The sequence below is a fragment of the Zalophus californianus genome, chromosome 2, assembly GCF_009762305.2.
Source record: "Zalophus californianus isolate mZalCal1 chromosome 2, mZalCal1.pri.v2, whole genome shotgun sequence".
In the NCBI taxonomy this organism is placed as follows: Eukaryota; Metazoa; Chordata; class Mammalia; order Carnivora; family Otariidae; genus Zalophus; species Zalophus californianus.
The window spans coordinates 39,848,136-39,862,329 of NC_045596.1; the positions used below are offsets into that span (position 1 = coordinate 39,848,136).

Here is a 14,194-nt window from a genome sequence, read left to right on the forward strand (position 1 = left end):
GGTCAGGAGCACCTCTCAGCTGTTGAGCCGAACACTGTTGGCAACGGTGCTAAAACCACCGGAGACGCCGACAGATGAGAGCCTCAGCAGCTCGGCAGCCCCATGTCCCTCGACCTCAATTATCCCAACCACAGCTTCCGAACCAGCGCTGTTTCAACGGACACGGACACAGCAGCCAAGTGCAATGGGCTGGGGCTGCCATGAGAGGAGTGGATGGCTCTGGGGCTGGAATTGGGACGATGTTTGGGAGCCTCGTATTGGTTATGCCAGGAATCCCTCTCTGAAGCAACAGCTCTTCTCCTACGCCATGCTGGGCTTTGCCCTCTCTGCAGTCAGCGGGCTCTTTTGCCCGATGGTGGCCTTCCTCATCCTCTTCGCCATGTGATGGAGCCGTCTCCACCTCCCATAGGTCTTTCTCCCGTGTCTCGTCTGCCTGTATGTTCCTTTTCCTATACCTCCCCAGGCAGCCTGGGGAAAGTGGGTGGCTCAGCGTTTGACAGAAGGAAGACAAATAAATACTGTATTCATAAGAAAACAGAAAAAGAAAACCACACAAACTCGTTCCCTTTTCTAATCTTCCCAAGTCTGAGTATGATTCCACCACAGAAATCTTGGATTCTACCCGAGCCCCATCCCTTATATCCATTCTGCCATGAATCTGTTCAAATTGTTCGGCTATTTCCTTCTTCTCTCCCCTGCTACCAATCTCATCCAAACCCTCAGCAGCCCACCGGCATTTCTGCGGTAACTCATTTAATCCTCATTTAACCGTGTAAAGTAGGTGCTGCTTTACAGATGAAGACTCTGACCACAGAGGGGACCCTCCCTGCTGAGACTCAAAGGGCTTTTAAGTTGACAGCCAGGATCGGACCCAGGCAGCCTGACTCCAGACTCTCTACTCCCAACCTCTGGGCACAGTGTTCACTCAGTGACTGAATGACCTGGTCAAAGTACCAGCCTCTGAGCCCTCCTTCAATCCGTCCTCTAAGTTCATTTCCCTGAAAGTCTGTCTCAGCCAATGACTCTCCATCCTCAGCTCCTAAAAAGACTCCCAACTACATATGGCGTCAAGATGATACCCTCCCTTATGTTCATTGCCTTTCATAACCTGGCCAACTCCACTCCAACTCTCCGTGTTCACCACTCCTCTTGCACCAGCTCCCTCCACTTGCTCTGCTCTCATAGACATCCTGAACACTCCTACATCCAGCCTGAAAAGGACTTCCACTGCAACTCACTCCCATCTAATGGTCCTCTGGGCTCCCAGAGCACAGGTGATCTGTCCTGCCCTGTGGCTCGTAACTGGGCACCATGTTAGATAGCCATTTACTGTTTTTTAAGATTTTATTTATTTATTTGACAGAGAGAGACACAGCGAGAGAGGGAACACAAGCAGGGGGAGTAGGAGAGGGAGAAGCAGGCCTCTCGCTGAGCAGGGAGCCGGATGCGGGGCTCGATCCCTGGACGCTGGGATCATGACTTGAGCAGAAGACAGACCCTTAACGACTGAGCTACCCAGGCGCCCCTAGATGGCCATTTAAATGACCATCTTTGCATAGGCTCCATCGCTCACAGGATTTCTCAATCACACCACAACTGACATTTTAGATTGGATGATTCTTAGGGGGCTGGGGGCCTCTGTCTTGTGCATTGTAGGATGTTTAGCAGCACCTCTATGACCAAGTGTCAGCAGCAACTCCTCACCCCCCTTCACACCCACCTCCTCTTCTCAGTCGTGAAAACCAAAAAACTCCCAGGCATTGTCAAATGTCCCTGGGGCGGCAGGGGGGTAGGGGGGTGGGGGAGCAGTGTGCAAAAATCCCTTGATTTTGAGAACCACTGAGCTCCATTGTAAGCTCTTCAATTTCAGCGCTTCTCCAGAGCATCCAGCATGGGTGCCTGGCACACAGGGAGAACTCAATAAATCGGCCAATACCCCCACACCACCACATCACACCTGGGCTCTACTTTTCAGTAGCTCATTCTACCACAGGACATCTCACAGCACGATGCTGGCCACAGAACAAGTTAGGCTGACCACAACCTTTTAACTAAGTAGAACAGCAAAGTTGAAGAGAAGAGCTTCCGGATCTTTGGCTAGTACTTATAGGTCATAAGCCTAACCCGCTGTCCCAGAAACATTAAATAAAGAAGCAAGTTATCCAAAATCAAGCATCAGTCCATGAAGATATTAAATGAAATAGCGAAACCTTCTCTGGTGTTCAAGGATTTTTTCCATATTAGGACAGCACATGGGGTTTTGAGTGGGTTTTGGTGTCAGACCAACTTGCATTCAAATCATGGCTCAATTTTCTTGTGGCAACAATGCGATTCTGGGCAATCACTCAGCAGCCTTACCTGGAAAATACAGGAATGAAACCTATCTGCTAGGAGAGGCAGTTCCCCAACATAGCCCTTACTATAAGCAGGCACTATACTAAGATCTCATACACTATACTAATTTACTCCCTAAACACTGAAATCGGTCCTATTACCCCATTTTACAGAGTAAAAAGACTAGGAGAGAGGTTCAGTAATTTGTCCAAATTCACAGAATTAAAAAGCCGCTGAGTCGGGGCGACTGGGTGGCTCATTTGGTTGAGTGACTGCCTTCAGCTCGGGTCATGATCCTGGAGTCCCGGGATCGAGTCCCATGTCGGGCTCCCTGCCTGGCGGGGAGTCTGCTTCTCCCTCTGACCCTTCCCCCCTCACGCTCTCTCTCTCTCTCTCTCTTTCTCTCTCTCAAATAAATAAATAAAATCTTAAAAAAAAAAAAAGCCGCTGAGTCAAAATTCAAGCCCAGAGACTTTGGCTCAGAGTCAGGGAGCATAACGAGACTATCCTTATGGATTAGAAGATTAAATAAGACAGCAGAGGTGAAGCACCTAAAACATAGATATTACTCATTTAATTCTCAACCTGTTCCCTCACCCAGTCCCTAGAACTCATTCAAGTATTTTTAGGAACTCACAGGCTATGTTTAAGGTAAACAGAAGTAGATGTGATTCTCCCTCTGAAGACAGCACAAGGGAATAAGGCCAAGCAAGTCAAAGCTGATCTTCAGCCCCCAGCTCCTTTGTCCTGAGCCCACTCTCCACCCCTGACACAAAGGCAAATATTCCCTCCATTTCAGGACTCAAAAGGGCTCTCCCTCCCTAGCATCCAAACAGCTCTCAGGAGAGGCTCTGAAACTTATTCTTGCTAAGATATCAATGATATCATAAACAGATATAATAGTAAACATGTACTGCAGTCCTTCTTTTAAAGGCATTTTCATGTTTGTAAGCATGATACCTATATTAAAGTGAACAGAAAGATTAATTTTTAAGGAATTGGTTCACATGATCGTGGGGACTGGCAAGTCCATAAGCTAATGGGGTGGGCTGGCAGGCTGGAGACTCAGGGAAGAGCTGTGTTCGAGTCGAAGGGCAGTCTGCTGGTGGAATTCCTCTTGCTCAGGTGAGGTCTGTCTCTGTTCTCTTAAGGCCTTCAACTGATTGGATAAAGCCCACCCACATCGTGGACAGTAGTCTGTTTTACTCAAAGACCACTGATTTAAATAAATCTTCATCCCCCGCAGCACCTGGGTGGCTCAGTTGGTTAAGCACCTGCCTTTGGCTTGGGTCATGATCCCAGGGTTCTGGGATCGAGCCCCACGTCAGGTTCCCTGCTTAGTGGGGAGTCTGCTTTTCTCTCTCTCTCTCCCCCCTCTACCCTTCCACCCCTGCTTGTTCTCTCTCTCTCAAATAATAAAATCTTTAAATCCTCATCTCCCAAACCCCTTCACAGAAACATCCAGAACTATGTTGATCAAACATCTGGGCAATATTCTGGGTAATATGACTCAGCCAACTTGACCCATAAAATTACCTATCATAATACCTTACATTTAAATACATAGATCTTCCCGGAAGGAATTGCTGGTATCAGTCAGCAGGCGGGGAAAGCTTTGTGGGCACTAGGAAAAGGCCTTCCCCTACTCACCTGTAGGACTACATGCCAGCAGAGTGGATCATAAACCCCACAATATCCCCTGGGTGACCTCTGCTCTCTTCTGCCCACTGTGATTTAGGAAGAAGTATTTTAAAAAATACTTATTTTTTCCTGATTCAATAGCAAAGGTACAGACCTATCCTGCCACTGATTTAAGTAGGATAAGGGTTTTTTTTCTCCCCCGAAGACCAGGAGCAGCTGTGGCTGGGAACCAACCTCTGTCTTGTTTACAGTTCCGTCCCTTCTGCCCAGCAAGTTGCTGCCCAAGAAATAATTGTTGAGTAAATGAAAAAAAAAAAATTGTGAACGCCGAGCAGCTCCCTGGTGTTCCCTCATTTGGCATGACTTTCCAAGCCACTAGGCATCTTTATTTATAGATTGAAATATCGATTCCCTCCAAAGCAGATAGCAGTGATTATTAGACTTGTGGCCGTTTTCGATCTACCGCTTCACACACGTCTTCGAGGGCAGTGACCAAATGGACAGTCCCTTCCGCGTGCAACCAGTGATTGCAGAAGCCATTCTCTGCTGATTGACCCGCAGAGAGAAAACTCTTCTGTGCCTTTGGGAAATTCCCAGTTTCGGCCGAAGCTCACGCATATCAAAGGCCTCTGCCCGAGAGACTAAAATGCCCCAGAGACGGGCAGTGACTATTTGCCCGCTGGAAGGGTTGAGGATTATCTCAGGAAGGAGCTGGAGCCTCCTCTCCCTCGCTTCCGTCTCGCGCTGATCTCTTCACCTGCTTCTTATTCCCCCCGCAAAGATCTTTAATTATCTACCAGGTCGCGGCAACTTAGGAAAAGGGCACCGCATGCTGGCATAATCCCTGTGACCTTTAGGAATGGCCCATATCTCTCGGGTAAGGCAGTCGAGCCTCTCGCTGCAGCGGGCGTTCGCGTTCTTTCCTGAGAAGGCTTGCTGCCTCTTCCCTCACCCGCGCCAGGCTCCCGGCGCCTCCGGGCGGGGGTGGGCGGCCACAGCGGGGGCTGGGGGGGGGGGGGCGACCCGGCTTCCGCCAGGGGGCGCTGGAAGGGGGCGACTGTGAGACGCCCCACTACCCGGAGGCCGCCTCCCGCCCCGCTCGCCAATCGCGGCCCGCCGCAAAGCCGTGGCCCCGCCCCCTCCGCGAAGCTAAGCTCCAGGCCTTTGCTGCGTTTCCCATGGTTTGAGGTTTACGTCGACAAAACCTCGCTTTCATCCCCTGGCATTTCCGACGTCACTGTTTCGTTCTGAATTACAGCCTCAAGTGAAATTTTATCCCTCCTGAATTTGGTCAGAAGTGACAGATGGCCGCTGCTTTTTATTTGAAGACATGAATAACTGGCTCGGTTTCGAGAGCCGTCCTGAACCAAAGACCAGGCCAGTTTAGTCGCCCAACCCGCACGCTCCAGGTGGCGGTTGTAAGACGAGGAATTCTGGTGCCAGCTGCCTCGGCGGGGGAAGGAGGGCGCGGGGGGCGGGCGGTGGACGAAATCCCGTGGCTTTGGGGAAATGGCTCTGGGGGATTCATGAGGGAGTCTCGACGTTCACTACAAGATAGGCGCCATTGTTCCCAGAAATTCTCAGAAAGACCAAACTTCCTCGTGCCGATCATAAATTCCCACCACGAGATCTGTTTCTTAAGGGCCTTTTAAAATCAGACACATTTTAATCGACTTAACCGATGGCATCTGGGAGGAGTGACACACAGCTAGCTTTCCTTTAGCGCGACATTCTACCTCTGAGTCGGGTATCAGAGAAGCCTTTCCACCTGCCAAACCAAGAACCCACACCTATGGGGGGGGGGGGGGAGGAAGGAAGGAAGGAAGGAGGAAGGAAGGGAAGAAGTAAGACACTGAGTTTTTCATAGAAATGTTTATTCAATTTAGAAAGCTATCCTTTACACTAATATCTGAGTGTATGCTCTTTATATATTTGAGTTGTTAAATTATCCTTGTTTTGTTTATACACTTCCTCTTGATATTAAAAAAGACACTCCTCTAAGAGGAATGCTAGAAGAACACTCCAGTGTGTTTCCTTTTGATGTTAAAATGTCCCTGCTTCTAAGGAACGATGGTCACCAGAGAGGTTAGTCTTTTTGAATGTGTTGACAAAATAAGTTAACAACCCTATGTTAAACTCCAAACTGGCTTTTTGACATCATCTTGAGTCTTACCCTAAAGGAAGAGGAATAACTACTTTAGGGGAATTCATGGGTCACTAACAGAAAACAGGTACCTAGCTTATGTGACCGTAAACTGATAAATTTGGTGGCAGACAAAAATGGTACTTGGCCGGGCTGGGGCCTGAAGGGGCACTGGGTGTGGGGAAGGAGTGAGGAGACTCTAGAAGCCTGAGGAGCTGGATGGGGTGCTGGGCAGCAGGGGAGATAGTGTCCAGGGAGTAACGGATGCTCTGAGGGAAGGCAGAGCCTCCCTGAAGACTGCACATCTGTTCTCAGTCTTGGCCAGGGCACACCCTCAGGCACCAAACAGTCCAGCGCCCTGAAGCCGTTGTTTGCTCTATGCAGGGATATTGCTTTCTTCCCAGTAATGAGCTGGTGTGAGGTGGACTGGGCAGGCAACCTTGCAGACAACTCCTCCCTGCCCCCAGGTCTCAGAGCAGTATTTTCTAGAAGACTGATGTCTGTGACCTCAGAATTCATGATGAGCTCACAAATATCACACCCAAGACATTGAGCCAGCTTGTGGTCAGACACAAGGCCTGTTGGCGGGGTTGGCACTGTGCCAGAAGCTGTGACCACCGGCCCTCAGCGGGCAGGGGGTGTACAGATGCTGCGGGCCGGTGGGCTTCACGGAGGCACGGCGGGGAATCTCAGCATGCCAGGAGACACGGAAACCTCACAGACGCCATCACCCGTGCTGGCGACCGCCGTCATTATTGCAACAGACTTGAGGCAGTTGCAGGGGGATAAAAACGAAATGATTCAAAAACAAAAGACACATCTGCTAGCGTCCATAGGAACAGGAGGAAATTCTCTATTTTTGATAAAGGGGAAAACTCCAGCCTGAGGCAAAATAGTGGTGGAAGTGGCCACGTTTGATTTTGGCCCAGGGGTTCTCCCTGCTTTTGCCACCGAATTCGTCATCTATTGTTGGAAACAAATCATTATTAACCTCACAGTTTCTGTGGGTCAGGACTCCAGGCACAGCTCAGCTGGGGGCCTGTAGGTAAAGGTTAAGAAATTCATGAAGCTCATGAAATTGTAGTCGAGTTGAGTTGATCCACGTCCATGTTCACTTCCATGGCTGTTGGCAAGCTTTCGTGCCTTCATTCCTCATGATGGGGATCCTCCGCAGGCCACCTGAGAACGCCCACAGCATGGCAGCCGGTAATCCAGGAGACAGAGAGCCCAAGAGCACGAAGTCAGAAGCCACAGTCTTCATACAACCTCATCTCAGGGAGAACACTCTACTGCTTTTATCATCTTCTATTCATGAGAAGTGAGTTACTCGGTCCACTTCAGACACGAGGAGAGGGATTGCACAAGCCTGTGAACACGGGGAGATGGGCACCAGTGGGGGCCGTCTTAGAGGTGGCCATGCAGCTACCCTCTTTATCTCCATATTAATAATCACGGTAATGATAGAAGATAGTAACTTAGTAGGGCTGGTGCAGAAATCGAATACAAGGAGGAATGAGAGGGGGCTTTAAAAATAGGGCCCTCAGGGGGATGCCTGGGTGGCTCAGTCGTTAAGCATCTGCCTTCGGCGCCAGTCATTATCCCAGGGTCCTGGGATCGAGCCCCGCATCGGGCTCCCTGCTCCGCGGGAGGCCTGCTTCTCCCTCTCCGACTCCCCCTGCTTGTGTTCCCTCTCTCGCTGTGTCTCTCTCTGTCAAATAAATAAATATTAAAAAAAAAAAAAGGGTGCTTGTGTGGCTCAGTTGGTTAAGCATCTCCCTTCGGTTCGGGTCATGGATCCCAGGGTCCTGGGATCGAGCCCCACATCGCTCCCTGCTCCACAGGAAGCCTGCTTCTCCCTCACCCACTCCCCCTGCTTGTGTTCCTTCTCTTGCTGGGTCTCTCTGTCAAATAAATAAAATCTTAAAAAAAAAAAATAGGGGCCTTAGAAAGGCAATGTGATCAGGTGTACATACCTCACCCCCAGATCAAATTATGGAGGTGAGTCTGGAAATCGACATTTTATCAGTATCCTGTGATACTTCAGGCACACTAAGATTTAAGAATCACTCATATACATCGTTCATTTTTTTCCCTTCTACTTCATAAATTGGGAAGAAAAGAAAGGCAGAGAAATTAGGTGAAAATGAAGTGGAGGGGAAGGAAGAGGTGAGTTTTTCAAACCCTTAGTTCTTCCTGGGCTTTGTCCTCTAAATAACTCTACGGGGCTGGACCTGTCCTCAGGGCCACTGTTAGTGGGTAGAAACCTTGACCATACCCAATTATGTTTCACAAATTGAACTTCACTGGAGCATTGCTTTGCTACCTCGCTCAGGCTCTCCCCACGGTTCAGTATGACCAATATCTCACCTCCATGATCTCCTCCCGCCCTACAGCAGCCTATCAGGCCAGACTTCTATGACAGCTCTTAGAACAACAAACATATTTGGCAAATGACTCTGGCCTGGCAAACACATACAAACACTTTCTGATTAGCAGTAATACACCTGGAGACATCTCTTGGCTTTCTCTTATCAACGGTAAACACTTCAGTGTTTTACCCAGAAGCAGATAGAGCCATATGTCCGGGTGGTTGGTGGCAGAAATAAACAGGGGATTCTTACATGGAAAAAATGACCAGAAGCTGGAAGAGATGGTTAATGTTCATCAAATCCACGCCCTTCAAGGCTGGCCAGAATGACCCTCAAAATAGTCCCGCCAAGAGGTTGTCTCTTATTTAATCCCTCGGGCAACCTAATCCTGTCTCAACCCTCACCATTACTTATTTTCTATATAATCAAATCTTTCTTGTTAAAATTTATAGCCTTTTCTCTAGTTCTGACCTCAGGAGAAATGAAGAACAGATGCTCGCACAGCTTTTAATAAAAAGGTTATTAAGTCACTGCTCATCTTCGTTCTACCGTCGGGGGTGGTGGGGACAGAAATTGTTGCTTCATAGCTCTTGCCGCTTGGCCCTGGTTCACCTGTAATTCTGATACCAGGCAGCCCCATTCTGTCGATGAGTGGATCAAGACTGTAAGTTATATTCAGGTCAGTACAACTGAAATAGCCTGGTTTATGTTTTACAAATTCTACCAACAAGCGTTGGGTCCTGTGAGGTGATGTGGCTTAAACAGATGACATTTAAAAACTGCCACCCGTTTTTCCTATTGCCACTTAAAAATCAGAAATGTAAAAAACTTTGTTAGCTGGTCTTTGATTACTTTAATCTGATATGACTGGGCTTTGTTAAAACTAGGTTCTATAGTCATTCAGAATTAAAATCAAAGAGTATTTTCCTTTCTTATTTTTTAATGATATTTTGTGCATAAGGCCCTCATAGTTAAAATAATAAGCATTTTCAAAATTGCACATGGAACTGAACAGTCTTCCAAAGCAACTCCAAAATTAAGATCATGAAGGACGTGTCATTTTTAGCTACTGTTTATGCTATCTTGTTGAGAGGTGGGCAGAAACAGGGTACCATTTTACAGATAAGCACCCGACGTAAGAAGTTGCCAAAGGTGACCCACCAAGGCTGCAGCAAATCCAGAAGCTAAAACTTGGTCTCCCAGCCTTCAGCTCTGAGCTCTTTACACTTAATATCGCCCTAAAAACAAACACTTTTCAAACTGCATTTCCATACACAGATATAGATTTAAGGACACTATTTTGTTTCCTTTGCATTCTCCACGCTGAGCATTTACTAAAATTACATCACTACGGTGGTCATTTGAATAACACACAAAACCCTGTCACAACACCTGGGGAAATTATCCTCAAAGTTTCACAAGCCTTGTGCCTGCCTCTGCCGTTCAAGAGTAAGTAACGGGCCCAGAACAAGCCCTGAAGATAAAGGACGAAGCCATCTTACTTACAGGTGGAAAGAATCATGGCTGTGCTTCTGCAGGGAGCAGACCAAACAGCCTTCAGTTCTTCAGCGACACTCCGGTCACAAAAACACATCTTTTAACTGAAATCATAGCTCGCCCAAGATGTTTCTCACAGAGTTAACCCCACCTATTTTCCTGTTCTAAAAACCTCAGAGAAGTGTGTGAATGACAACCCGATGGCCTATATAAGAAAGCTCAGTAATCTCCATCCAGATCTCTGAGGGTAGCTGCTATTGGTTCCTCATTCCCAACTGTGTGGGTGACTCCAGCAAACAACATTTTCAAAAAAAATCACAGAATTTTCGTGCAAGAAACATTAAAAATCATCAAATCCAAAACTGCCCTCTCTGGACAGAGAAGGAAACGGATGCGCAGATAGGACAAGGGACACAGTTAGTGGAAGAAACAGAATTAGATTCTACGTATTGGAGTATAAATCTAGAATGTTCTGTCCTCCCACTCAGTACTAACACTTCAAGGACCATATTACGAAACTTCATTTTTTTGTGGGGCTGGAAGCCAATTCAGTAATACACCTAAAAGGTGACTGAGCCATGGTTCAGAAATATAAAAACAACATCAATAAAAAATGTACTTAGGAGTTTCACTTCATCCCCTTGGAAAATATAACCAAAAATTAAAACTAAAGGGAACAATTCTAATGAGCACATAGCATTTTCACATTGCCCTTCCTATTTCCTGCTTTATAGATTAAGATCTCTTTAAGCATTCTGGGTGGATTCTTCTATTTTTACTTCACTTTTTGCCTTCCTTACGCTTTATACAAAACCTTTTGTTAAGTTTTGGTGAAAAATTTAAAGATTTTTGAAGAAGATGTTCCCAAATGTTGCCAGGTATTATCCATCTTGTTTTCCACATCAATAGTATACATAACGATTACTACAAGGACTATACTTTGTCCTCACTTTTCTCCAATACCATCCAGCTCCTCTAGGTGAAAAGGGAAGTATGGGACCGGACAGGGAGGTGTGGGAGGAGTCAAGGTGAAGGAGAAAGATATAATCGACAGTACTCATACTCAAGTATAACGAGTATGACCAACTCCTTGAATGGACTACAATTCCGTTAAAAGGTGTGTATGTTTTTGTGATGGGGGTACGGTTTAAACAGGAAGATGAGGAGGAAGGTGGCAAACAGACTGTGACAAGACTTAAGATAATTTTTTTTTCCATTATAAGGAGGATAAGGAAGGATGGAAGATAGCTTTCAGTGGATGGACAGACCAGAAGGGAGAGATGGTTCTCCAGGGTCCTAGGGAGGCACTGCTCAGAGCAGCCAGCAACAGCTCTGTGTTCCCTTAACACCTGTGGCAGAGGGGACACCACAGCAGTCCCCAGAGCAGCTGAAACTCCTACAGAAAGGCCCTGTGTGTTGTGTGTGCCTCAGCTTTCTACCCTCGTAACACCAAGAAACATGCGTTGGGCCATATGGGGCCTCTGCTATTGATAACAGAGACTGTTTCTTTTCCCTGGGCTCATGAGGAGAAATGAAGGTTCCGACTCAGCTGGTGTCTTCGTCAGAGATTGAAATGGTCAGAAACCCACTCAAACAAACTTGATCACAGGGTCTACCATGAGGCTCTTCTAGACTATCTCACTGATCCAACCAGATCTCCTGAAAACCATCTGGGAGACAGCTCTATATACCATGCTCTCCATTTTTCCTGGTCTCTCTACCAGAATTTGAGCTTGCTCCTGGGTCTTGCTTGTGGTGGGGGCAGGCTTTGTTGTGAACATCACCTCATCATTCTGCCCCAGAGCCCAGTACCTCCACTTACAGCATCTATGTCCTGGGGCAGATTCCCAGGACGTAGAAAGTCACTGATTGCCTCTAGTTCAATTTTTTTTTTAAGATTTTTATTTATTTATTTATTTATTTATTTATTTATTTATTTATTTATTTTTATTTGAGAGAGTGAGAGATAGCATGAGCCGGGGTGGGGAGGGAGAAGCAGATGGAGAGGGAGAGGCAGACTCTCTGCTGAGCAGGGAGCCCGATGTGGGACTTGATCCCAGGACCCCGGGATCAAGACCTGAGCCAAAGACAGACGCTTAACGACTGAGCCACCCAGGCGCGCCACCCCAGTTCAATTTTTACCCTACTCCAATTAGTTATGGATACCATGGGCATGGTCACTCAACCCAAACATGGGCCTGATTGGGGGCTTAAATTAGACAGGAACCCCCAAACATGTCTGCCTAAGTGGGGAGGAGGCATTCATGGTAGAAAGTCCAGACTTTTTTCTCTTCAGTAAGGAATATTTGATCCCCAGGGGTAGAGAAATTGACAGCTGCAAGGCATAGTCCCTAGTCCTAAAAAGGTAAGTTCATATGTTACAGAATTAAAATTTTTAATTAAAAGACTACTCAGTTTCTTATAAATATATATCTTTATATATTATATATATTTACAATATATACAGCATACAAATAATGGCAGTCTTGAAAATGGAAGTTTTCAAAACAAAAGAGGGGTACTTATCCAAGATGGGTTCCTGATTCATCCAGAACCCACATTTTAGACAATGCCTGAGGCCCAGATTTCTATAGAAGTCAAAGGAAAAAGAAAGGTTGCTGGAACAAGTCTCCTAAATTCCCTTTCCTTTCCCAAATATCCTGACCTTCCACTGACACCAGCCAACATGGCCCCATGTACACCCCTAAAATGGGAAAACCTTGGGGTCTGGGCATCGTACTTAGCACATGGTGAGTGCTCAAGTACTTGTGGGATGATAAAAGTGAGTGTTTTTAATCACCATCTGTCAGGCAGCATTTCCGTAACTTGAAAGATCCAGTCCCAGAGCTAGGACTGGTCTAGAAGCAAATGCTTTAGGTTTTTCCACTTTATAAGTAAAACAGTCTACATGTCCAAGTGCTAAATAAGTTAAAAGTTAGCGACAAAGTGCCATTTCTTCCTCATGCTTTGGAATCTGGACGCCACAGATGACAACACCACTTATCTTCCAGAAGTTTCTTCACACTCAACTAGTTCATCTATTGTGCGCAGCAAATCTTCAAAGGAAGGCCTTCCCTCTGGTTTCTACAATTAAAAATCAAAGAGAAGCTGTGGGTTCCAGAATCCAGACCCCAAAATAATTTCTCACATTCAAACTCACATAACATAGCACACAAGCGCAAGGTACTCATTGTTTTGGGACTAGAACACTCAGGTGTCTCCAAATGGGTCTATCCTAGCCTACACATACTGTTGCTAGACACACCTTTCCATGACATTCCTTTTGTGTCTCCATTTAAGACTCTAACACAGCTCCTTATTGCCTGCAAAATCAAGTGCTCCTAATTTGCAGTGCCCTCTATAACCTGACTTCCCCCATCCTCTTGCTACCCAATTTCATTTCCCAAAAACACCCTCACATGGGCTCTCTGCTCCATGAGACCATCTCCACCCTCCTGTACACACACCACACTCATTACCACCACCTTGCCTCTGCTCATGCTGTCCTCTCCCACCCCCAGCAACACTTCTTGCCCAGGCCTCTCCCATCCCAATCAGTGTTCTTTGGAGACATTATAGCAAGTGACCAAGAGCATGGATTCTGCTTCTCTGTAGCAACGAGGTCTTGGGCAAGTGTCAGTTTCAGGAGCCCTGGTCTTCTCCACAAAGTGGTTATAGTAAAAATCTCTGCACCTCTAAAGGTTATTTTGAGAACTATATCTAAAGCACTCAGTACAGTGCCTAGCACACAATACACATGAACTATTATTATCTTCCAAAAATCATTTTGTTGTCTAATCTCTTCTACAAGGTGACATTTTAATACACCAGGAAGGAAAACTTTCAAAGACTGTTAAGTCAAGAGATCTGGGGGAAGTTGAGATTTGGTGAAAGAAACCCCCTCTGGTGAAAGAGTAATACTTCAACAATACAAGTAGTCCAGTGAAAGAAGAGCTACTTCTCTGGACTTAATCCTTGAGTCCCGAACTCAGGGAACTGTGACAGGATTTCCCCTTGGGAGTGGGATGGCAACCTGAATTCATGATCTTAATTATTATCATTTTCTGCTTCTTCACCTTCTTCTTCCCATTATTCAGAACTGACTTGAGAGGGCTGGCTTTCTACCTAGAGTTTGAAATCCTATAAAACACACACTAACTCACCAGGCTGTAGAGACTATAGACTATTAATCTACCAAGCTCAGATCCCC

At 46.5% G+C, this 14,194-nt stretch overlaps 2 protein-coding genes across 18 annotated transcripts in view; both read right to left on the reverse strand.

Moving 5' to 3' along the window:
- The window catches only part of TXK (TXK tyrosine kinase), a 59,310-nt gene extending 49,183 nt beyond the window's left edge, over window positions 1-10,127 (reverse strand). For 5 of the 13 annotated variants that reach the window (XM_027600668.2, XM_027600662.2, XM_027600663.2 and 2 more), the window contains exon 1: window positions 4,130-4,343. Coding sequence is in view for 4 of the 13 variants with exons in the window: in XM_027600660.2 (XP_027456461.1) it covers window positions 4,210-4,336 (127 nt within the window). In the remaining 9 variants the exon portion in view is untranslated. Of the gene's footprint in view, window positions 1-3,984; window positions 4,103-4,129; window positions 5,348-9,993 lie in introns of those variants that run through there. The other 8 variants (XM_027600660.2, XM_027600672.2, XM_027600659.2 and 5 more) reach the window with 7 other exon arrangements.
- Window positions 10,128-12,410: 2,283 nt separating this feature from the next.
- The window catches only part of TEC (tec protein tyrosine kinase), a 142,711-nt gene continuing 140,927 nt past the window's right edge, over window positions 12,411-14,194 (reverse strand). For 4 of the 5 annotated variants that reach the window (XM_027599879.1, XM_027599875.1, XM_027599877.2 and 1 more), the window contains one exon: window positions 12,483-13,068. In XM_027599879.1, coding sequence (XP_027455680.1) covers window positions 12,985-13,068 — 84 coding nt within the window. In that variant the 3' untranslated portion in view covers window positions 12,483-12,984. Of the gene's footprint in view, window positions 13,069-14,194 lie in introns of all 5 variants that reach the window. The other variant, XM_027599876.2, reaches the window with a different exon arrangement.